At 35.6% G+C, this 24026-nt stretch overlaps 1 protein-coding gene across 1 annotated transcript in view; it reads right to left on the reverse strand.

The window, feature by feature from the left end:
- Positions 1-24026, reverse strand: part of LOC150098231 (solute carrier family 12 member 2-like) — a 279194-nt gene that overhangs the window by 159630 nt on the left and 95538 nt on the right. Inside the window, exons 7-8 of the mRNA XM_090406283.1 lie at positions 19638-19751; positions 14800-14911 (exon numbers count right to left, since the gene is read on the reverse strand). Coding sequence (XP_090262409.1) covers positions 14800-14911; positions 19638-19751 — 226 coding nt within the window. The remainder of the gene's footprint in view (positions 1-14799; positions 14912-19637; positions 19752-24026) is intronic.

A 24026-nucleotide genomic window follows, 5' to 3' on the forward strand; every position in this document is an offset into this window, starting at 1 on the left:
ATAATAATAAACAAGACTTTCAAAATACAGAAAAAAAAATCTGAATAAATGCTAAATACATAATTAGTAAAATTTTTTTTTTAAAGAATAGGTAAATTTAAAGATTGTGGAAATAATTTTGACACATAAAAGTAAATAAATTATATAAATATTAAATAAAATGCTCGATGCATTGCATTGTATTGCAAGAGCAGAGCAGTCACAGTACATATGATATGGAATATGGGAACTATATAACAATTTTTAAGTCTAAGAGCCAAAGTTTTTATAGGGTTAAAAACTATTATTATTAGGAGTCATGGACTTTATGAGAAGTCCCTCTGTTATGACACAAAGTTTATCATACCATGCCTTAAATACACTCACACGTTTGGTCACTACACTCTCAAACAATGCATTCCAATCATTCACCAACTCTCCATGGGAAAAACCTATTTCTCATGCCCATGCCCACATCCTCATTTATACAAACAGCTTCCAGGGATGACCAATCACCTATCATTCTATGAAAAAGCTTCTTCTACATTAATCTGATAAAAATACCCCTACCAATTTATACCTTGATCATATCCACCCCTCCCTTCTCATCCTATCCACTATATTCTGCAAATGCAAATTACATTTTCTAATCTTTCTTCATACTCAACATTCCAGAGATTAAAAAATCACCTTAGTCAATCATCTTTGAATCCTTTCCAATATTTCTGCATCATTTTGAAAACCACATAATCAAATCTGCATGTAGTAGTCCACATACATATATAGCCTAACCAGGGCCTCATGCAATGAAACCACAATCTTCTTACTTCTATGAGTTAATGCCAGAATTCATTTTGCTGCCCTAACAATTTTAGCAATATGTTTTCTAAATTTCAGGTCCCTACTACCATCATCCCCAGATTTCATTTCCTCCTCCTCCAATATATTCTTATCAATTGTATACTCTGCATCCACTCTTTGTTTTCCAAATTTTAAAGTTACACTTTTCAATTTGAAATTATAACCACAATACAGTTTTTAATATACAAGAATAACCAGAAGTATATTGGCTGATAAATATAATATTTTTTTTCAGAGTTAACAGCAAACTAAATTAACAAAAGAATTTTAATGTTTGTTATGAAATGGAACTTTTGAATTTCTTTCAGTGTGATTTTGGTTGTTTTACACAAAAAACAATGAAATAAGATACTGTTCATTTTAGGATTCTTTTTGAAATGAATTAATGAATTTAGTGTGCATCAACTGGAGAGATTGTTGTGTAATGAGGAAGTGTAATGAGTGATTTGAACAAGAGATCAAAAAAGGTAAGAGAAGATGAAGTGAAAAATCAGTAGAGTGGAAGAGATGAGACTGAAATGTTTGTGAAATGAAAACAGAAGTGCAAGAGATGATGATCATGAGAGAATCTGAAAGAGACAGGGAAATGGGAGTGAGTCAGAATGGAGAGAAAGACATGGCATAAGGATAATGGATGTTGGAAGCAGTAGTAAATGTGCATGTGTGGGATGGTTAGAAAGGAATGGAATAGTCTAGAATGAAATGGGGAGGGAATAGTTCAGTCCAAGGAGATATGCGAGTTAAGTGGTGATAAAAACCAAGCATGAGCAGGTGTGTGGAAATTCCAACCAACAGGTGGCTTGGGTAGGATTGATTATAGACCTAAAAGTGAACTGCTGTGTTATTTACAAATATCAAGGACATCAGAAATTGTTCCACTGATTGAGTTTATTCACCCAAAAATTTGTAAAAAGCAAAACATAGTTAGATGAGGATGATATCCTGACAGAAATAGAAATGGAAGGATACAATGTTTTTCATGAGAACAGAAAGGACAAGAAGTGTGTGTGGGAAGGTTAGGGTGGAGAGCTGATGATGATAGCAGGAAGATTATGTCCACATAAAGTGGAGATGATTTTGAGGCAGTGTGTGTAAGGTGGAGGTTGACAGGAAGGGATATTTAGGTGAATGTTGCTAGTTGCTATAGGCTAGGGAATGTGGAGGGTGGTGATGAGCAAATGTATAAGCAACACGGGTTAGTGAACAAGAGAAGGATGATCATTATGGGTGATTTTAATTATGGTAATATAGAATGGAATGAAGAAATAGCATTTGGCAATAAGGAAAATTAATTTCTTGAGTTTTTGCAAAAACAATTACCTTCAGTATGTAAAGTGAAAATCAAGAGTCATAAATCTGATCATTTCATTAGAGGATGTGATTGTGAATAGGGTGTTGCATTTCTCTCCAGTTGGTGAGAATAACTGATCACATGGGCAGTGGTCAGACATATGAAGACCTCTGTGAGGAAAGGATATATGGGAAGTACAAGGCTAGTGATTATGAAAAGCTTAGGAGACAGCATGGAGTTACAGCATGGAATGAGCAGTTAAGCAGGAAAGGGCTAAATGTTGCTTGGACAATGACAAAGAAATATTTAAAAGCATCAATATGAGAATGTATTCCAAAGGTCAAAAGGCTGAATAAGCTAGGTATCAAATGAATGAATGAAGGTATTAAGTATGAAATCTGAAAGAAGAGACTATGCAGGTAGCACAAAATGAATAATGGTAATAATCAGTTGCACAAAGAGTATAAAGATGGTAACTCGGTTAGTAAGGACAGCAAAATTGAAGTATAAACATAAATTAGCAAATCAGGCCAAGAAAAATCCTAGGGAGTTTTTTCGATATATGGCAAGTAGAATGGAGAATGATTATGGCAAGATGATGTTAATGGATGAAAGTGGAAGATTGGTAACATCTGCAGAGGATATAGTTGAGGTATTCAGTGAGTAGTTCATCAAGGTAAAGGTACATCAAGTACATGAGCAGCTGAAGTAAAATTGATGTTAATAAGGCAATAGGGCTTAAGACATACCACCACATATCTTAATGTTCCAGGGAGTTAGTGTGTGTCAGCCTTTGTACACCTGTTTTAATAAGAGTCTTGCAATAGCATAAGTCCAAAATGAGGGAAAGGAAAGTAAAATTGTTTCACTTCACAAAGATGATGATAAGGCTGGGGCTACAAATTATAGGTGAGCCTATATATTTGGATTTGTGGTTAAGGTGATGGACAGGTTAGTGAGAGTTAGATACAGATGTGGGTTGTAGCAGTATTCTTTGTGATTTTCATCATGGGTTTATTAAATGGAGGTTGTGTTTTACCAATTACTATACACTATAAAACGGTGATAAATGCATTAGACAGATTCTGCAAAGGCTTTAGACAGACTGCCTCAAAACCAGTTGGTACCTAACTGGAGCAGATGGGATTAGATGCTAGATTAGTGAGCTGCATATGTGACTAGCTGTAAGAGAGGTATCAGCAAGTTATGTATGGAGATGCAGCATCCCAAAAGAGGAAAGTCACAATTGGTATGCCATAGGGATCTGTTTTGGGACTATTGTGTTTAACTTGCAAATTAATGATATTGGAACAGGTTTAACTGGAGACATACAATTATTTGCAGATGAAACTGGGAAGAAAATGACAAGTCTTGCAAATATTGTGGGCTTACAGGAGGATTTCAATAAATAATATCAGTAGGTGGAACTATCAGTTCAATTTTTCAAAGTGTAAGGTGCTGAACATTTGGTAGGCATCAATGGCCTCAACAACTTACCATTGCTGCTAACAAATATTCTTTCACAATTTCCCATGCACTAATGATATCCCGGCCTTCCAATTCCTCCCTCCATGAAACTTCCCGAAGTTGACGTTTAAGACTATTATAATCACCTACATTATAATTCCACATAAGTTCCTGTCTCTTTGATACTCTTGCATGTCTATTCATTTTCCAAGTCAAAACCATATGGTCACTCTCTCCAACTGATTCAATGATTAAGGGTATGGAGAACAGTATGCCTGAGGAGTGCTTGTCTGGCAGAACAATAGAGAGAGTGACTTTAGCAATAAAGAGAGGACATGATGCAGAACAGATGATAGTTATGGTGGGTACAAATGACCTGAGTGGTAGAATTAATCGGGTAGCAAAAGATTTAAGAACATTGTTAGATATCGTGAAGAAGAAAAGTGTCAAAGGGAGGATAGTGTGTGTGTGTGTGTGCTGTCTCATTTTGACAATTATGAGTTAAGTAGATGGGCTATGATAATGAATGATATGATTGCAGAAATGTGCAAAAAAAGAGGTCTGGAATTTGTTGATGTCTGGAGTGTGTTTGAAGGCAAAAGTCAGCTGTATGCCAGAGATGAGTTGCATCCGAACATGGAAAGTCATAAGCGTTTGAAGAAGTTACTGTTTTCTGAACAAGTTGAAGTAACTGGGAAGGGAAACTAAAACTGAAAAGGCTGAGTGTAAGAGGGAGAAACTTATGCAGTGAATGTATATTTGTTCATCCTTTTTCACAGAATAATTTGAAGAATAGAGTGGATAAAAATCGGCATGGGACTACTAAAATCAGTAGAATGTATCAGTTCTAAAGCTGGTACAAGAACTGAAGGGAATCTGCAATTTTTGTATATTAATCCTCTTATTTCAAATGCTTCTTGCATTCAAAATAAGATGGAAGAATTTTTGGCATTAGTCAGTACAATCTCACCAAAAGTTGTAGGCATTAGTGAAACTTGGCTGTCAGCAGAAGATGTGGTTACTGGAATTGAATGTAATGGATAGAGAAGATAGAATGGGGGGGGGAGGAGTACTGTTGATGATAGCTGATGAGTTGCAGTCAAAGAAAGTAGTACATCAAGAGGATAGACATGTGAATAATAGTTCATTGGAAGCAGTGTGGCGTACAGTGGGTGTAGGGGGTACAGGGAGCGATACTGAATTCATGCATTAGGAAATTAATGCAATAAGTGCAGGGTTAATGATTATTATGGGGGGATTTTAATTATGGTGATATCAATTGGAAGGAGGAAATATCACGTGGCATAAAGGAAATGGAATTTATACACCTTCTAAGAGATAATTACTTGAAACAGCACATAACTGAAGGGACTCATGGTGTGAGAGTGTTGGATTTGGTCATCAGTTCAGAGGACATATATACTGATCATGTAGTATTGACTTGGGAAGTTGCAAAATTTGTAGATTTCTCTCTTAAGAAGGGCTATATATACAGAACTACATGTTAGGTAATTATAACAAGCTTCGGAGTGAGCTTACAGCTATCCCATGATCCCACGGCAGAAAATATTGTGAAGAAAGATGTTAGTAGTGCATGGGATAGTATCAGTGGGTATCTGAGGAAGGCAATATCAGAATGTATTCCCATGGTCAGGAAGACAAACAAGGTAGGCGTTAGATGGATGAGTAGTAGTATCAGGCTTGATCTGCAAAAAAAAAAAAAATGTTATGGAGAATTTACAAGGAGAAGGGTGATCAGTACACCCATGAGCAGTACAAGGCTAGGAAGGTTACCAGTATAGTAAGAAAAACTAAATCAGATTATGAGAAGACCTTAGTCAGGAGATCAAGTGTAATCCCAAAGAGTTCTTCCACTATGTGGAAAGTAAAAGGAATAATAACCTTAGTGGGTCCTGATGGTATTGAGGTGACCAATTCAGATGTAATAGTAGAATTACTGAGTGATCACTTTTCAAAATTCTATCACCCAAGTGAGGATATCTCTGTACCCATAGCAATAACTAATGTGAGAATTGAAGTTAATAAATCAGAGGTACTTAGTATATTGCAGAATTTAAATGCAAACACTGCTGTATGTTTAGATGGAATATCAGCTCAAGTGCTGCGTGAATGTGCAAAGTAACTGTCAATACCTCTTACTTGGTTATTTAACTTAAGTTTGAACTCTGGGTATAGTCCTTAGGAAGTGGAAGGAAGGCAAAGTAGTTCCTTTGCATAAAGGTGGCTCTAAGACCATGGTAGTAAATTACAGACCAATCACCATCTGGGGGAGGGGGGAAGGTTCAAAGTATTGGAAAAATTGGTTAAAGACAGAATTCAAGAATGGGTGGATCAGAATATGATACTCTATAGGGACCAACATGGTTTAGTTAAAGGTCGATCCTGCCTTAGCAATTTATTAACTCTTCATAATAGAATGACATCTGAGTTGAATAAAGGGAAGGACTAGACAGTGATACTTCTGGATTTTGCTAAGGCTTTTGAGAGGATACCCCATGGAATATTGTTGCACAATTAGAGCAGATGGGGATGGATACTAAACTGGTGATATGGGTAAGAGAATGGCTTGTGGAGAGATACCAGAAAGTGTGTATGAAGGAGAAGAGTCCGAGATGAGGCAGGTGACCAGTGGTGTGCCTCCGGGCTCTGTGCTTGGGCCGTTATTATTTAAATGATATAGGAAATGGCTTGAAGGGAGATATTCAGTTGTTTGCTGATGATGCAAAGTTGGGTAGCGCAATAAAAAATCAAACTGATGTTGAGAGTTTGCAGGATGATTTAAATAAGCTAGCAAAATGGGCAAAAGGTAATGGATGTCAGTTCGATGTGGAAAAGTGTAAAGTTATGCATTTTGGGATTAAAAGATTACCAGCTGTGTACTACATTGATGGAACGATACTCCAAAAGATTGATGAGGCTAGGGACTTCGGAGTGTTGGTGGATAGGGAGATGAAGTTCAGGGGACACATTGCTAAGGTGTCCAAGACTGCACATAGGAATACTTGGTTATTGAGAAACACACTAACATTCAGAGATAAAGATGTTATTATTCCCCTTTATAAAGCATTGATATTTCCCCATTTGGATTACTGTGCTCAGATCTGTAATGGTGAGTGATGTAAAAAATGCTCCCTACATTGATAGATTCACAAAATATGAAATGGAAGAATTGCAGAACAGCACAGAAACTGTCAGAAGTTTGAATATTTCTGAATTATTCCCTGAAATTTAACACGTATGGCTGCATTCAATTATAACAAATTTGGGAGGCTGTCATTTTAAGACATTTGACCCAACAGCTATAGACTATGTTAAATTCAGATCTAGAAGTATGACAGAATATTAGTTCTTATCCATTTCAATTCTTAACTGTTTCTATAATTACTTAATTGTAGTGTGTGTGAAAGTTAGCATGAATAACACCAATACCTAAGCCAACAATCTTGATAATTTACTAACAGGATTTTGGTACCATAAACTAGCAACAAGAATAGATGATGACAAAGAATTAGCAAGATTCCACTTATTTACCAGCTCAAAATTACAATGCCAAAATCTCTACCAACCAGATCAAATTTACTAAATGTATAGCTGCAGATCCCTTAAAATTATTATTTTATTTCTTTAGGTTACTGAAATGAATGTTAAGCTAACACTCGAAAAGTACAGTTTATAAATTTATGAATTTATAAATGTATTTATTTGTGAAAATCATTTCCAGATGATTTTCACAATCTTCTGGATTTAAATCTAAAGTTACCTAAACCTGTAAATTACTTCTGGTCTTCTTCCAAAATATTTTATAATCATACATATTATCATCAGACCTCAGTGGAGTCAAAGAGTTACTGTGGAAGGCTTTTAAGTGTTGTGCACATGAAGCTCACTGAACTATACCTTAAACTCATTCACTGTTTTTACACTCACCACACTCTCAAGCAAACTCATTCTGCTTACTAATCCGTATGCAAAAAACCAACTCTCACTTCTCTGTTAATGCCATTAATATCCTCTTATACAACTTCCAGGGATGGCCACTTGTTCTACTCTTCTCCCTCCATTCTATGAAAAATTTCTTCCACGTGATTACTAACATATGTCACAATCATATCATCTTATCTCTTCCTATTCATGAGGCTATGTAAATGATATTCCTTCAATTGGTCTTCATATCCAACATTCCACAGACTAGATATTACCTTAGTAATTCTTCTTTGGACTCTTTCCAACACTGAAGTCCCTAAAACCAAATCTGCTCAAAATGATCAAAAGGGAAAAACCCAAATCTGCTCACAGTAGCTTTTATGCAACCTGATCAAGGTATTATACAATGGAATGACTTTTTTGCTTCTGCATATCAATATCCTGCTCATCATTGCTATAATCCATCAAGATAACTTGATAATTCTAGCGGGTAGTGCCTAAATTTCTGGTCCTTGTCCAGCATCATTTCCCCATATCCCTTATTTCCTCCATTTTCTTCAAGATATGCCAACTATAATGATATACTCTGAGAATTTTGATTTCTTCTGGTCAAGGAATTGTGTTTTTGTCTTGTCTAATTTCTGCAGTTTCACTAAGTACAAGCAAAACAAAGTATATGCTAATCTGATTGGCAAAGTCGTTAGCGTATCTGCTCTTCAGCCAAAAGGCTGCAGGTCAAATCCTGCCATCGGCATGGATATTTGCGGTTGCCTGTGAAAATGCTAGTGGTGATGGTGAGCAGTAGATGGTGTTTGCTGTAGTTGGTAGCGATGGAGAGTTGTAGAGTAGGTGCCCTCCCTCAATGAGTCTTTGGACTCTCTGGAGGTGTCACATAATAATAATAATATATCACACCTGTAAGAAAGCCAAGTATGCATCAGGGTAGGAAAGCAAGTAAATATACTTAAGGGTGCAGAACCGCTGCACTTTTCATGAAGAGAACACTGTGTTAAAATAAATACTGGCTACACTTTTCATAAAAAAATTTTTAAAAAATTTGTTGCTGCTATCTCTGTCTCACTTTATTCAATTACTACATCCAAATTCTTTAATAGTGACTTGCATTTGCATTTGATTTGACTTGCATTATTCTTGGTATATTTTATTGCCCACTGAGATGACTTTGAGAGAACTGACAATGAGATTATTATTATTATTATTCTGGGCAACTCCAAGGAGTCGACAGACTCATCAAGGGAGGCCCTAACATGATGTCAAGAACAACTATTCGACATTCACGCAGTATCTATCATACCTCGCCTTGAACTCATTCACGGTCGTAGCACCCACCACAGACTCTGGCAGCTTATTCCACTCATTCACCACTCTCAAGTAAAAAACCTAGCTCTAACACCCTTGTTAACCACATTCTTGCCCAGCTTCCATGCATGGCCCCTAGTCCTCCCACCACCAGTCTCATTTTCAAAAATATCTTCTGGATTAATCTTATAGTACCCCTTCAGTAATTTGAATGTCTCAATCATATCACCCTTTTCCCGCCTATCGACCAATTTTTGCACCCCACAAATCTTCAACCTATTCTCATAAGTGGTAATTAATTTACGGAATTAACAACGCATATAAAGAAAATTAATTAAAGATAACTTTAATGAATCACTTCTATATTTCGACAATGTCACATTGCCATCTTCAGGAACATAAAAATATGGTATGTGCACTAAGGAACTAACAAAGCAAATGAGGAAGAAATTAAGTCACTAATTTTGTTCCTAAAGTCCTAATGGTGCCCTCTTGCGGGCTAATTTGGTAGTCTTGGCAGTTGGGCTGAAGTTCTCATAATGAAAGTCTCCCAAATTTGGGGCAGTTTCATGCACCCAAATTTGTTGAGGTTAGGAACGTTTTTTAGAGCTGCTGAAGATTCTTTGAATAATCTTTCGTATTTAAACTTGCTGCGATGGATTATTTTTGTCTTCTTCCAACGAATTTTATGGTGGTATCTAAGGCATGGTCTGCCAGCCCAGAGCGGCTGTACTGGTGAAACCGGATGTAGTCTTGGTGTTCTGAAATCCTGATATTTGTTGTTCTGCCTGTTTGGCCAAAGTAGGACAATTTGCAGCTTCAAGGGACCTGGTATACACCAGGTAGGTCTAGGGGAAGTGGTTGGTCTTTGGTAGAGCGGATAAGGGATGCCAACTTTTTATATGGTCTGTAACAGGAAGTAAGGTCATATTTTTTGAGGATATTAGTTATTTTTTCAGAGGTGCCCTGGATGTAGGGGATAGTGATAGACTTGGTGTAGTCTTTATTGTGGAGGGGGGGGGGGTTTACAGGTTTTAGTATTTTTTGGATTTTTTTGAGGTTATAGCCATTGGCTAAGAAAGTGTTGAGGATGTGGTTTAGTTCCATAGTCAGGGCCTTGTCATCTGAGCAGATTAATTTTGCCCTGTTATATAGTGTTTTTATCACCCCATATTGTTGTGAGGGGTGGGGGGGTGGGATTGCTGGTGAATGTATCTGCCAGTGTGGGTGGGTTTTCTGTAAATAGAGAAAACCAAAGATCCATCAGGCTGGCGGGTGATTAAAGTGTCTAGGAAGGGGAGGGTGTTGTTTTCCTCTTTTTCTAAGGTGAACTGGACTCTGGGATGTTGGTTGTTTAAGTGTGTTAGGAATTCTTTAATTAATTTAATAATCTTTAATTAATTTACTTTATATGCATTGTTAATTCCGAAAATTAATTACCAGTTATGTCTAACCAACGTATAAGTCTTACTACTAGAACTATTCTCATAAGGTTCATTCCACAGACCTGCTATCATCTTGGTCACTCGTCTCTGGATCCTCTCCACTTCCTCCCCATCACGAAGAAACCCTGGCACCCATAATTGGGCACAGTAGTCCAGATGGGGTCTTATCAAGGCTCAATGCAGAGGAACAATAACTTGTTTGTCTCTGCATGTTAAAGTATTCTTCAGAAGCCAAGTGATTTGATGAGCTGATTTAGCCACTTTTGCAATGTGCTCCCTAAACTTTAATTCCCTATCCACCAACACTCCCAAATTCCTGGCCTCATCAATCTCCTGGAGTACGGTTCCACCAATGTGATATACTGCTGCTATTCTTTTCACCCCAAAAGTCATAACCTTACACTTTGCCACATTAAATTGACATCCATTTTTCCGAGCCCAGTCCTCCAAACTATCCAAATCATCCTGTAAAATTTTGACATCCTTTGCACTCATAATTGCTCTACCCAACTTTGCATCATCAGCAAACAAGTGAACACTTCCTCTCAGATCCTTTCCTATATCGTTAATGAACAAATTGAACAATAGTTATCCAAGAACAGAACCCTGAGGCACACCAGTAGTCACAGGCCATCTTTTGGACTCTACTCCTGAATAAACCACTCTCTGGTATCTCTCCATCAACCACCCTCCTATCCATCTCACCAGCCCTATATCCAACCCCATCTGCTCCAGTTTACTGATTAGGGTTCCATGTGGTATCCTGTTAAAGGCCTTGGCAAGGTCCAGTAGAATCACTGTAAACCCATTACCCTTATCCAGTTCAGCCGTCACTGTGTTATAAAACGTGAGCAAGTTACTGAGGTATGATCTACCCTTCACAAAACCATGTTGTCCCCCATACAATATCTCATTTTCATCTATCCAATCCTGTATTCTTTTCTTGACTAATTTCTCTAAGACCTTGACAACGATTCCTGAAATGCTAATCGGTCGGTAATTTACAACAGCAGTCTTGGAACCACCTTTATGCAGTGGAACTATTTTCCCCTCTTTCCACCCCCTCGGGACTAACCCAGACCCAAGAGTCAAATTAAACAAAATGGTCAAGGGTACTGACAATTCTTTAGCCGCTTCTCGTATGACATGAGCTGGTATACCATCCAATCCCACAGATGTATTGACATTGAGGTTATGCTATAGACTACTCACCTCCACTTCATTCACCACAATTCCCGTATAATCTACTGGTTCATGCATTTCTGCAATGTCACCACCTGAAAGATACTGCACTTAAAAGTCACAGTGGTAACTGGTATAGCTGTCAAGGAAAGCCAAGTGATCTTGAAGTCAAATATTTCAGCACCATCTCAAGTACAAAATAGTATAAATAATTATTATAATTAACATCAGAATTCCTGCAGGAGATTCTCACCATCATTCATATTGCTTACAGACAAACACATCTACCATTTCATACCCATCACATTCTCAGGAAATGCATTCAACTCACCAACCATTCTCCATGCAAAGAACCTGATATTCACTCCCCTTTTCAAGCAGGTTATTACTTGACACAACCATTTAACTTATATTGGTCAAATCATTCCTCCACTTCCTCTTTACAAGGCTCTGCAAATGGCATTCCCTCAATTTATCTTTGTACCCAACATTCCAGAGATCCAACACCTTTTAATTTATCTTTTCTAGATTCCCCCCTTCCTTCAGTGTATCCACATCCCACTGAAAACATGGTGACCAGATCTGTACATAATAATATCCTTATGTGGCTTAATCAACGCCTTGTATGGTGGAACAATAACATCTTTATTTCAACATGTCAAGGTCTTCCTCATCATTTCCATAATCCATTGTGATGCCCTTACAATTTTAGAAATATGACCCCCCCCCCCAAAAAAAAAAAAACAACAACAACTTCAAGTTCCTGTCCATTGTCACTCCCGGATTCCTCATCCTTTGCCAAAATTTCCCCACCAACTGTATACTCTGCATCCCATCCTTTCTTAGTAAATTTAAAAAAATTACACTTCACACACACAACTTGTTGATAACTACCAGACATACAATCTCCTATCCAGTGCAGTAATCTGTTATCTAATCCCATCCATTCTGAATTATTTACCAACATGCCATGTGGCAATTTATCAAATGCTTCTGCAAAATCTAAATATACCAGCATACCTGCATTTCTCTTGTTAAAAGCATTCATCATCTATAGTAATACATTAGTATAGATAGGTAAAACAAGTTCTTTAGCAAATACATGCAGAAAATCAAAGAGAATGCTGCTGTTTTCAACTAATACCAGATCCTAGTCCTCACTAACCTCTTTAATACCTAATTCACAGCTTCAGACATACAGATTGACCCATATTTTGAATCCTTAGTCTTACTAACCTGCATTTAGAAAGAGAAATAATTGTGATTTCTTTACATTACTTTGAGACTCATCTCATGTCAAATAACGTTTAAACCTTATTAAACAAGTATGCCATTGACTCGTAACTTGAAAACATGCAGTAATATGTCATCAACTTCTATCACTTTATTAATATCAATAAATGAACTGTTCACTTAATATCTCAATTATATTTTCTGCAGTTGTTGCCATTCTACCATTTTTTACCAACTGGCTACATATCAAAAATACTCCCTGGGATTTTTCTAAGCCTTGTTGGCTACTGTATACTTTTGTTATCCTTACCAAGTCACCTTACTAGTCTGTTCTCTGCAGTCTTCATACAATGACTTAAATCTAGGTGGATTGATGCAATAACATGCCTTAGAAGACAGAAATATAAGGTCTGATAATAATAGAGTCTTGGCAGATAACAGATTAATCTGGAGAAAAATTGTTGATAGGAAGTTAGTAATACTGCAACTTTTTCCTGTAGTCTAAAAACTGTAGTTGTTTTTCTCTTTCAAGTTCCAGAGTAAATTTAATAGAATGAGGAAGGAGTTGATCTTTTTGAGAAAATCATATAGGTCATCTTTGTTGTTGTTCCACACGATGAAGATATCGTCCACATATCTGAACCAAATTTTCGGTTTGGAAATAATTTGGGTTAGGATTTTATTTTCTAAGTCTTCCATAAAGATGTCGGCACATGAAGGTGAGAGTGGGCTCCCCATCACTAAGCCTGTTAATTGTTGGTAGATCTTATTTTTCCACAAAAAATAGTTAGAATTTAGGCAGTGAGCAAACAATGAGGTTATATCTTGTGGAAACAAGGTACTTAAGATGTCAATGACCTCCACTAGGAACGTTTGTAAAGAGAGAGGTGACATCTAGGCTGGAGGTCATTGACATCTTAAGTACCTTGTTCCCACAAGATATAACCACATTGTTTGCTCACTGCCTAAATTCTAACTACTTTTTGTGGAAAAATAAGATCTACCAACAATTAACAGGCTTGGCGATGGGGAGCCCACTCTCACCTTCATGTGCTGACCTCTTTATGGAAGACTTAGAAAATAAAATCCTATCCCAAATTATTCCCAAACCTAAAATTTGGTTCAGATATGTGGATGATATCTTCATCATGTGGAACAACAACAAAGATGACCTATATGATTTTCTCAAAAAGATCAACTCCTTCCATCATTCTATTAAATTTACTCTGGAACTTGAAAGAGAAAAGCAACTACCGTTTTTAGACATCTTAATCAAAAAACAAATTGATGGCATTTTTCCTGTAGTATTGTCATTATATCCCCCACCTCCCCCTAAGGATATGTATCAGGATTTGATGATGATAATAATGATTCAACTTACAAACGTTTAAACCCATTATGTAGTTGGTGGGATAAGAGTTTGATAATCCAAGGGCCCTACTCAAGTGAACAGACAGCACTTTATTCAAAATGTTTTGGTTTGGTTCTCCAATAAATAGTGTGGTGGTCTTAAGCTTGGCAATGAAAACTATCCTACCATAAGACTTTTACAAACATCCCTACCACAGTGAGATTTGATTCCACATCCTATTTTGGAGACAAGAGAATGCTATTCATAGCAAAAGCAGGCTGGTGGAATACAATTTTGGTTTCACAAGCATGTTGGAACCAAAACTATATGAGACTGAATGACACTAGTAATATGAATCTCAAACACGTGGAAAGGCTTATGTGTTCACAGTACAACACAAAATGATAAGAAAATAATATTTATTAACTTATTTGCTGATATTTTGCTGGTATTATATCCAACATTTTCAGGACACAAAAACAGTTCGTCACAGTATGCAAAACAACAATTTGGTATAACAATGAGACTAGTTTAAAAAAACTGCAATGGACACACAAATAAACTAAAGTCCTAATCAGATGCCATCTATGGCACATAATAATATTTTCTTTAGTATAATTAATCTGAATAATAAATCAACTGTCCCTTATTTCTTATAATGCAAAACACAAATTAACAAAAATATTAAACATAAGTATACAGACAGAGACATACAGAATACTTGCCATTCCAGCCCATAAATCCTTCTGATAGTTGCTTCAAACTAGGTGTGAATACGGTTCCAACTATGAAATCAACCATCGCTGTCAGAAGAATTACCAGTAGGATTATTTGTGCCTAAAATATTTTAATAGTTCTTCTATAACATTTAAAAAATAAACTTATCATAAAATAAACATTTACATTAAACAATTTTAAACAAAAAAGCATTTTCATCCATTAGTATATATCTCAGTTATCTGATATTGATAGCAATGGGATGAAGCAGTTGATCTGGCTAACAAGGTATCTGTCACTGTCATTTAGTCAAAAATATAGTAACATAGGTTTTGTTCAAGAAGAAGTGGGCAGCCAAAAACAAAAATGAAGGATGCAAATGTGAACAGAGTGCAAGATTTGGTACGGTCTGAAAGACGATTAAGTGTGTGATTAAGCCGATGAATTGCAAATGAATCGAGAAACAGGCAGGGTAATTTTAATTGAAGAATTTGGTATGCAAAAGATTTCTGCAAAGTTTATGCCTTGGATCTCGACAGATGAACAGAAGCAACGGCAGCTTCAAGTTGTGACTGATCTTTCTGCAAATAAGCACATTTCTGAGAGTAATTATGAGTGACAAAACCTGGTGCTTCAAATATGATCCCGAAACAAAACACCAGAGTATGCAGTGGAAAACCCCGAGTTCACCATATCCAAAAAAAGCATGCATGTCACGTTCGCAGTTCAAGGTATGTTTCTTTGATCAAAAGGGGATAGTCCTGATAGTCCACTATGAATTCATTGAACAGGGACAAATGGTCAACCAACAATGCTATTTAGAGGTGCTGAAAAGATTATGAGATTCTGTTCAGAGAAAAGACCTGATTATGGCCTGACAACTGGATCATCCATCAAGACAATGCACTGAGACATAGTGTGCTCATCGTGAGAAAGTTTCTGGCCAAAAAATCGATTACCGAATTAAGTCATCCTGCTTATTCACCCGACTTAGCTCCCTGTGATGTCTGACTGTTTCCAAAATAAAGACAAAGATTTTCTGACATTGCTGATATCCAGCATGATGTGATACAATACTACCAATGTATAGTTCTGAACACAGGTTTTTTTTTACAGGCGCATTCCAGGGATTAAATTGTTGCACCTCGTATTCTGGAGGTTTTCAAAAAAAGCTTAGAAATGGAGGAGAGTAGTGCAAAAGGAATCATAGCAAATAAATATGACATGAAAACTAAAGTTAAATAAATTCTAGAAGTCTGGAGGAATTACTTTGAAAGAAAACCAAATGAAACATGCAGTGCCATGGTGATGGAAGAGATTGAACAGGAATGCAATCAGGAGTAGATATTAATACTTGAGGTGCGGGGGGGGGGGGGACCCTCAAAATGTGAAAACGTGAAAATTTTGAATATAATCCACTTCTAGCTACCTTTTCTGAAATGTGAAGAGGCAGGTGGAGTGGCAATATTCAACCAGGAATGCTCAAATATGGAGACATAAAAGTTTTACAGTGGCTACACTGCATAATTCAGAAGATTCAAATTCCAGATGACTTAGAGCAGAGCTCTCACAGTACCCAGCTATAAAAAATAAAATAAAATTGAATGTGAGAATTGAAAAGGAATTTCCCTACTAAGTGTTCCTGGTAAGATTTATGTAAGCAGACTTCAGAAGAGGCTAAGAAAATTTCTGGAAGGAAACATGAAAAGCAAGGTCCAATAGAGGTTGTCAGGATCAGATTTCCACTACAAATACTTTGAAAAATCATAGGAATACAGAGCGGTTTAAACATTTAATAACTTTTTTATTTATTAACCATTTGTATTCTTTTTTATTATAATGAAATACAGAACCTGGATATTTCTTTTTATTAGTGATGAAATCACATCACGTAAAAGCCTTCAATTTTTGTCTTCACAAAGACGGGTCCTTTCTGTGACATGTTCCATGATAGTTGTTAACTCTGCGAAGGTCATGGCTGATCTGACAGATACATGCAAACTGTTTAATATAAATATTCTTACATATATTCAGTGTATAGCTTGAAGGTCATGACTAGCTGCGCATGCATATGTTCGAGTGATATTCCACACTGTTTTTTTGCTGTCAGTTTGGTTTAACGCGTGTTATGTAAAGGTTTGTGATATTTGACAGTAAATTGTATCTGAGAGATACTACGAACTCCAATGTCAGTATAGTATTGATTTATTTTTTTTATTTTTTTTATTTTATTTACCATTGAAAATGGCTGGAAAAATATATTGATTGGATAATCCATCAGATGTTGAAGAGATTCAGCGAATGTTACTCGAGTTTGATGATGAAAAATGGTAGAGTCGAATGCAAAAGCGATATTTGATAGTAAATTGTATCTGAGAAATACTGCGAACTACGATGTCAGTAGTATTGGTTTAGTTGTATTTTTTTTCTTTGTTTCTTTGTTCAATAATTTCTAGATTGTAACTGAAAATAAATAAACCATCATGTATTATATTTGCAGTGTTTTTTTTTTTTTAAGTTTTATCGCATTTTAGCACACACTAATGATGAACGTGTCTCTCAGATACAGATGACCTACACTGCAATTTTTCCGACTGTGGCCTCTGCAGGGTTAATATTCTTAGCTGCAGTGCCTTAATTTCTGCATGAATGTTCTCCCTCAGCTGTTGGATTGTCTGGGATTTGTTCCCACACACCTTTTCCTTCGGTAATCCCATAGGAAGAAGTCAGGAGCTGGCAGATCTGGAGAACATTATGGCCAATTAATTGCAGATCCTTGTGAAGCATTAGAATAATTGAATGCTGATGTTCAAAATAAAATTGCATGATTTTGGTTTGTTGGTTGTGAACTTTCTTATGATTAATTTCCCAAATGTTCCTTAAATATCTAAAAAAAAGAATGAAAAAACTAATAATCAAAAATATCATTCACATTTTAAGCCTTTTCATGACTTTCAAAATGCCACAGTTATTATGGTGTAAATGGTACATCGTATCAAGCAATACATAGTCTGCATTTGAGTTGTAAACCAGCAGTTAGAATTGAAGGAGGTATAGAAAGATTGTTTGGTGTTAAATCAGATGTGAAACAAGGGTGTACACTATCTCCACTGTTATTCATTATCAACACTATGAAGAAAAATGACATTAAACCTGATTTCAAAATTGGAAATGTTAACCTGAGCTCTTTTTTATGCAGATGTTAAAATCCTAAATAATCCAATACAGCAGGATTTCCAACCTAAAATGAATAACTACTGTAATAAATTTAGTTTGAAAATTAGCAATAAAAAGACAAACTATGAAAATAGATAAGAGCATTGAAAAACATTAACTTCATCCAAAATGGAGAACCTATAGAACAAGTAACAAATTTCAGTTATTTAGGCATGATTTTAAGTGAAGATGGAAAATTAAATTGGAAACAGAAAACAGAATTAGCAAAGCTGGTAGAAAGTTAACTGAATAATTTATATGGAATAAGAAAGAAATTAGTCAAAACACTAAACTATCTGTATAAAAGACAGTGTTTGAACCAATTTTGTAACTTATTTATCTACCTAAGCGGTTAGAAATAAAACACTTTATCAAAGACTGGGGATCATAGGAGAGTGAACAGATAGCATCAGTAATAGTATCATTTAAAAAATTAGAATATTATGAAGGAACTTGACACTGTGAGCATTCAGGAATGTGTTAGCAGGGCTAATGTCAGGTGGTATGGTCACTTAAACAGCACAAGACAGGAAAGGTTAGCAAAACAAGTGTCTTTTGCAAGAATAGCTGGAAAAGATCCAGAGGGAGATCAAGATCTACATGGAGTGCTACAGTAAGCAGTGTGTTAGAAGACTGAAATTTAACATCTGACTATATTGGAGTTCTTGCAGATAACAGCTTAATTTGGAGGAAAATTATCAATAGGAAGTTAGTAATGACATAATCTTTTCATGTAGTAGTGTCATTATATCCCCCCCCACCAAAGAATATGTATATGAGTAATTTAATTACTGATATACATATTAAATATGTATCACTGCCATACTTAAATTACATATCAGCAATTTAATTATGGTGGTGATGCTGCTTACAGATTTTCTGTTCCTGGTTCTAGAGTACTATATTCCTGGCATACATGTTTGCATTCACCAAATTCAGTGTTTTTTAAACACTCAATTTGGTGAATGCTTTATCACTTATCTTTCACTCGACTGTCATTTACTCGACATTCACTTCCATTCTCAATAGTGGCTGGCTCTAACCACAAAAAGTTTATTTGTAAACCAACAGTACATTCAAACTGTGGGTGGGCTAAGGATTTTTTTTTCTATTTTTCTATTTTCATATATATATACACACACTGTATTTTGTATTTTTATTTATGCTTACACAGTTCAGAAACCCTGCTCTAGAGATCAAACATCAAACCTTTTCAAGTCATTTCAGGCTTCCAATAAGTGGGGCAGCAGTCTCGTACCAGACAATGAAATTCATCTCCAGCCCAACAAACATCCATGCCCATGATGGGATTCAAACCCACAGCTTGCTGGATAGAGTAAGTATGCTAACCATTCAGCCAATCAGGTTGGCAACATTATATAATACATACTTTATACACGTTACATTACATGTATATGATACATTCCCTTCTTACAATAAAGCCTTACTCTTTTATGGCTTTTATTAAATGTCTTCACACCAAATTTTAAGCTTCAATCCTGATATTTGGTTACAAAAAGAGAAAAATACAAGAGATATGATCCGTTTAGATAAATCTTTTTATATTCTCAGTATTTAAAGAATGCCTAAAATAATATTGTGAACTGTGTTACATTTTTTCTATTCTTACCTTAGTTTCCCACTCTGTACCTACAATAGCAATAGCAAGGATAAAGACAACTGTAGAACAACTGATAATGCGAACATCATCAATACCTGCATCCACTATTTTCAGTCCATACACCTGTATTAATTATGGAAAAATCCATAAAAATAAAAGCATATTTAGCATATAACCATTAATACAAACTATTCATTTCTAAGAATAGCTTTATTTAAATAAAACAGTATTATTAAGAATACATAACAATAATATATAGCAACAATAATACCATTTGCAGGAACTCTATCCTTAGCCAATCCAAACACTGCACAATCCTCTGCTTTTATAACATGCATAGATCACTCTACACTGTCACCTAGTTATGAACAGATCCAGTGAAGACACTGCATACTGAGTATTAAATGATGTAAATTAAAACAGATTTGTTAAAAGCATTGCCATACTTGAAACAATGCTTTTAATTGTTAAGGTATGACAGTTAATTTAAGATTATTGTTAGGGCATACTATTCAGAATACAACCACCTTCATGTTTGAATCTCATAGCATGAGAATACATGTATTACTCCTTAACCTTCTAGAGAGTAATGATTCCAGAATATCTGGAAGGTTTTGACTTACACATGACTGATTTTAATTATTAATTAAATAGCCTCTGTCAGCAATGATATTGCCTTAGGACTAAAAAACCAGAGTTTGAATACCATCTAATACAAAGAACCTGCATAAAGTTATTTGTATTCTAAGGGATTCAAACATGTATAAGGACTTTTGACTTTTCAACTGAACACAAGTTATATTGTCTCATGTAGAGGTAACAGGATATTTTTCTTCCAGCAAACTCTTTAAACAAAATAAACCAGCAAGAGAATAAATTCAGTTTATAGACAGCCCATGCAAACAGGCTTAACTTTTTTTTCAGAGCATTCATTAGCTGGACATGACTGGCTATTGAGACTAATGCATAAAGGGGAAGATGAGATGATATTGATGACAGAACAGAATAAGCAAAAATGGTATAATAGGGAATCAAGTGAATAGATGAAAAAGAGAAATTAGTCGTCGTCATCATCATCATCATCGTGCATATCAAGGATTTAGGCCTAGCATGGCCTGTTCTGGCCTTAAAAGTCATCGTTGAATCGTTTAAGAGGATGCCCTGGTTTTCTTTTTCCTAATGGCTTGCACTTTAAGGCTTGTTTTGGTAATCTTTCTGTTTTCATTCTTTGAACGTGTTCCATCCATTTATGTTTATATGTTTTAATTTTTTCTATTACCAGTTCTTGATTTAATTCTTTCATAATTTCTTCATTTCTTTTGTGATCAAATAGGATATATTTTGCAGTTTTTCTCATAAACTTCATTTCTGCTGTTATTAATCTTTGTTTGTCTTTATGTTTTATTGTCCAGATTTTGCTTCCATACATTAAGACTGGTAGGGCTAATGTATTGTATACTTTTAGTCTGGTTTGTTTTTGAACTAGGTTTGGTTTAAATATAGAGTTAATTACACCTGCTATTTTTAAATATTTTGCAATTTTTATGTTTATATCTTTTTCATTTTCATATGTGATCATACATCCTAGGTAGTTAAATTTAATTCACCTGTTCTAAGATCTTGTTATCTATTACTATTTTAGTTCTTGCTGGATCTTGTCCTTTAAAGGCCATAGTTTTATGGTATTATCGTACCATAATCTTTGGCTATCTCATTTAGATCTAAAATAGCTTTCTGTAAGTTATCTTCAGAATTTGTAATTATTATTTGGTCGTCGGCAAAAAGGGGAGTGTTTAAGTTCACTGTAGGAGAAAGTTTAATTCCTTGATGTAAATTTTTATTCCATTTTATTATTATTTCATTTAAGTAGATATTAAAAGGAGTTGCTGAGAGGGGACATCCCTGTCGGACCCCTTGGGGTATCTCTCTCTTGTATATGATAGCTCGTGATTTAATCTTATTTGTATTTGATTATTTTCATATATACTTGCGATAGCTTTTAGGATATTATTTGGTATTTGTCTTTCTTTTAATATGTTAAATAATATGTTTCTTTTAACATTGTCAAGTGCTTTTTCAACAAAAGCAATATGTGTTTCTAAATTGTATTCTCTTCTTTTCTCTATTATTAATTTTAGGCAAAAGGCCGGGTCTATACATGATCGTCCTTTTCTAAATCCATTCTGTACTTCTAAAATAATGTTTTTGGAATATTTCATTAGTTTGCTATTTAATATTCTGCTATATATTTTGTAACAGGAATTTAGTATGCTGATACCACTATAGTTTATAGGGTCATCTCTATTACCTTTTTTAAAGATAGGAATCACAATTGCTTTTTTCCATTCTATTGGGGGAATACCAGTTGAATAAATTTTATTTAAAAATAATAAGAGTCTTTCTTTGAATCTTGTTCCTGCATATTTATATAGTTCTGAACCTAGCTTATCTTCTCCAGGTGATTTTCCATTTCTTGTTTCTTTCAGGCTGATTTCTAATTCTTCTTTAGTTGTTTCCTTTTCATTTTCGTTAATTGTTTGCCAGTTGTCTTTTTAAAAATATTTATCTGTCCATAATTCTGTGTTGTAATTTAGAAATTCTTCTAATTTCAATTCAGTGTTTAATTTTATGTTTCTTTGGTATCTGCATTTAAGTGTTTCAAAATCTTATATACATTGGGTCTTATTTTATATAAATCATGTTCTAAATTAGAAACAAATTTGTTCCATGATTCTTCCTGGTTTTCAGAAGGATGAAGAGATGTTGGAAAGGGTCCAAAGGCGACTGACTAAGGTAGTTTCTGACCTCTGGAATGTCGAGTATGAGGAAAGATTGAAAAGATGTAATTTGCAGAGACTAGTGGAGAGAAGGAAGAGGGGAGATATGATAGAGACCTACAAGTTGGTAAGGGGTTGCTATAGGATCAATGGTGGAGAAGTTCTACAGCGAATAGTGGGAGATCAGGGGAGAACCAGAGGTCATCCCTGGAAACTGTATAAAGAGGGTGTGAGTAGGGGAGTGAGAGGCAGGTTTTTTTCGTGCAGAGTTGTGAATGATTGGAATGAGAGTGTGGTGTCTGCAGGGAGTTTGAATGTGTTTAAGACCCGGTATGATGAGATGTGTGTGTAAGATAAAAGGACCTCCTAGATGAGTCTTTGACTCCATGAGGTCTTGTTTAATAATAATAATAATAATAATAATAATAATAATAATAATAATTTATATCTTTTTCTGACTTCTCTTTTAGCTATGGCTCTCAGAGAAATTAAGAGAAATTAGTCAAAATACTAAACTAGCTGAATACAAGACAGCATCCAAACCAACTTTACTTATGGATCTGAGATGTAGATCGAGTTTTAATGGTATAGATGCAAACACAGATTGATAAGAAAATAACTATCTATTGACTTAATTGCTAATATTTCGCTGGTATTCTAGCCAGGAAACGAGGTCGAGGACGTCCTAAAAGAAGGTGGAGTGATGAATTGTCAAATTTTGTTGGGGAAAAATTGGTAATAACCATTACCAAGAACAGAGAAAGGTGGAAAGAACTGGTGGAGGCCTTCATCCAGCAGTGGACAGAAAATGGCTGAAAAGAAGAAGTGAATTCTATCCAGCATCTTCAGAGCACACAAAAAGTTTGTTACAGTAGCGAGACAACCACAATCCGGTACAACAATTGGACTAGTATGAGCAATTGTAGCATGCAACACAAAGACTAAAGTCCTAATTACGCACCATCTCAGTTAGTATAATAAAAAAAAAAAAAAAAAGAACGAGAGAGAAAGCAGGCATTAATTTGGTCTTAGGGTGACTGTCTCCCAAATCTTTGGTAGATTTATACAGCCATACTTGTTGAGATTTGGAGTATGTTTCAAGGCTTCTGTTGATTCCATGAACAACCTCTCTGAGTTGTAAAAGCTTCTGTGCAGCAGGTTATTTTTTATTTTTATTTTTTTCAATTCATCCTGTGTACGGGGGATATCCAAAGCATGGGCTGCTAGATGCAACTTGCCATGGCGAAAATGCCAGATATATGTTTTCTGCTCACTGAGGCAGATGTCCACAGTTCTTCCTGTCTGTCCATAGTAGGCTCGACGACATGAACAGGGCACTTCATACTCCTGGATGTGATAAAGGAGAGAATCTGCCCTTAGGTGAACTGATGAGAGTTGCCAATTTCACATAAGGTTTAAATAATGTGCATAGTTGGTGTTTATTAAACACTCTAGATATCTTTTCAGATGTGTCTTTAATGTATGGGATGGTGACAGTTTCGTTGTAGTCTTCTGTGGTAGACAGTGGGGGGGGGGATTTAGTATTTTATCTGTCTTATGGGGATTATAGCCATTGGTCAAGGAGGTGTGATGTAGGTGAGAAAGTTCAGCAGTGTCATCG

The sequence above is a fragment of the Typopeltis vanoorti genome, chromosome 16 (genome assembly GCF_054136105.1).
Source record: "Typopeltis vanoorti isolate ZY-2024b chromosome 16, IOZ_Tvanoo_1.0, whole genome shotgun sequence".
Lineage (NCBI taxonomy): Eukaryota > Metazoa > Arthropoda > Arachnida > Uropygi > Thelyphonidae > Typopeltis > Typopeltis vanoorti.